Source organism: Aplysia californica, unplaced genomic scaffold, assembly GCF_000002075.1.
Source record: "Aplysia californica isolate F4 #8 unplaced genomic scaffold, AplCal3.0 scaffold00290, whole genome shotgun sequence".
In the NCBI taxonomy this organism is placed as follows: domain Eukaryota; kingdom Metazoa; phylum Mollusca; class Gastropoda; order Aplysiida; family Aplysiidae; genus Aplysia; species Aplysia californica.
The window spans coordinates 401,253-402,441 of record NW_004797560.1 but is presented as its reverse complement, the minus strand read 5'-3'; the positions used below and the strand labels follow the sequence as shown (position 1 = coordinate 402,441).

Genomic DNA, 1,189 nt, shown 5'->3' with positions numbered 1-1,189 from the left:
CACACACACACCCTTTCTGAACTCGCAATCTCACAATTAATCTCACGATTACAGGTTCGGAAGCAATACCACAAGGCTATTGACGCCAAGGATATGACAATATAATCCAAATCCGTAATAGTAATAATAATAATGATAATTGCGTTATACTTTTAGTGAATGTGAGTACATACTGTAATGCCAGCGCATAGGCTTCTAAAATTTACTCACATTCAATAACCCTGACGTCACAATAGTGTACCCGCATTAAAAAAATGCTGACGTTACAATAATGTACCTGCATTTAAAAAATGCTGACGTCACATAAAGTACTCACATTAAAATGCTGAGGGGACATTAATGTACTCGCGTTCAACAAGTCTGATGTCACAGTATGTACTTACAAGTAATACCAGTGACATCACAGTATGTACTCATGTTCAATAACCCTGATGTCATAGTATGTACTCAAATTCAATAATGTCACATTCCATAACCAACACGTTATAGTATGTACTCACGTTCAATAATGTCACATCCAGTAATTCTGACGTCACTGAATGTACTCACATTAAAAAATTCTGACGTCACAATAATGTACTCACACTCAACACTTCTGACGTCACAGCGTATGCTCACATTCAACACTTCTGACGTCACAATATGACAATACGTACTCGCATTCACTACTTCTGACGTTGCAATAATGTACTCACATTCAACACTTCTGACGTCATAATAATGTACTCACATTCAACACTTCAGACGTCACAATAATGCACTCACATTTAACACTTATGACGTCACAATAATGTACTCACATTCAACTGTTCTGACGTCACAGCGTATGCTTACAATCAACACTTCTGACGTCATAGCGTGTACTCACTATCAACAATTCTGACGTCACAAAGGTGTACTCACATTCAGCACTTCTGACGTCACAATAATGTACTCACATTCAATAATGCTGTCGTCCGCGCACAGGTCGTGCAGGCCCTCCTGGGCGCCGTCCAGGTTCACGAGCACGCTGTCGATCAGGTGGTGAGTGTCCGGGGGGCATGCGCGGCGGAGCGTGCTGAGACAGCTGATGGCCTTCACGTACGAGCTGAGGGAGGGAGAGAGAGGGGGATGTATTAGGGAGAGAGAGACAGAGGGGAGGGGGAGAGGGAGAGAGAGAGGGGGATGTGTTAGGGAGAGAGAGGGAGAT

The 1,189-nt window shown here is 42.7% G+C and overlaps 1 protein-coding gene across 1 annotated transcript in view; it reads right to left on the bottom strand.

Moving 5' to 3' along the window:
* Positions 1 to 1,189, bottom strand: part of LOC101845704 — a gene marked incomplete at its 5' end in the record, with an annotated part of 51,643 nt that overhangs the window by 29,458 nt on the left and 20,996 nt on the right. The window contains 1 exon segment of the mRNA XM_013084393.2: positions 939 to 1,087. Coding sequence (XP_012939847.1) covers positions 939 to 1,087 — 149 coding nt within the window.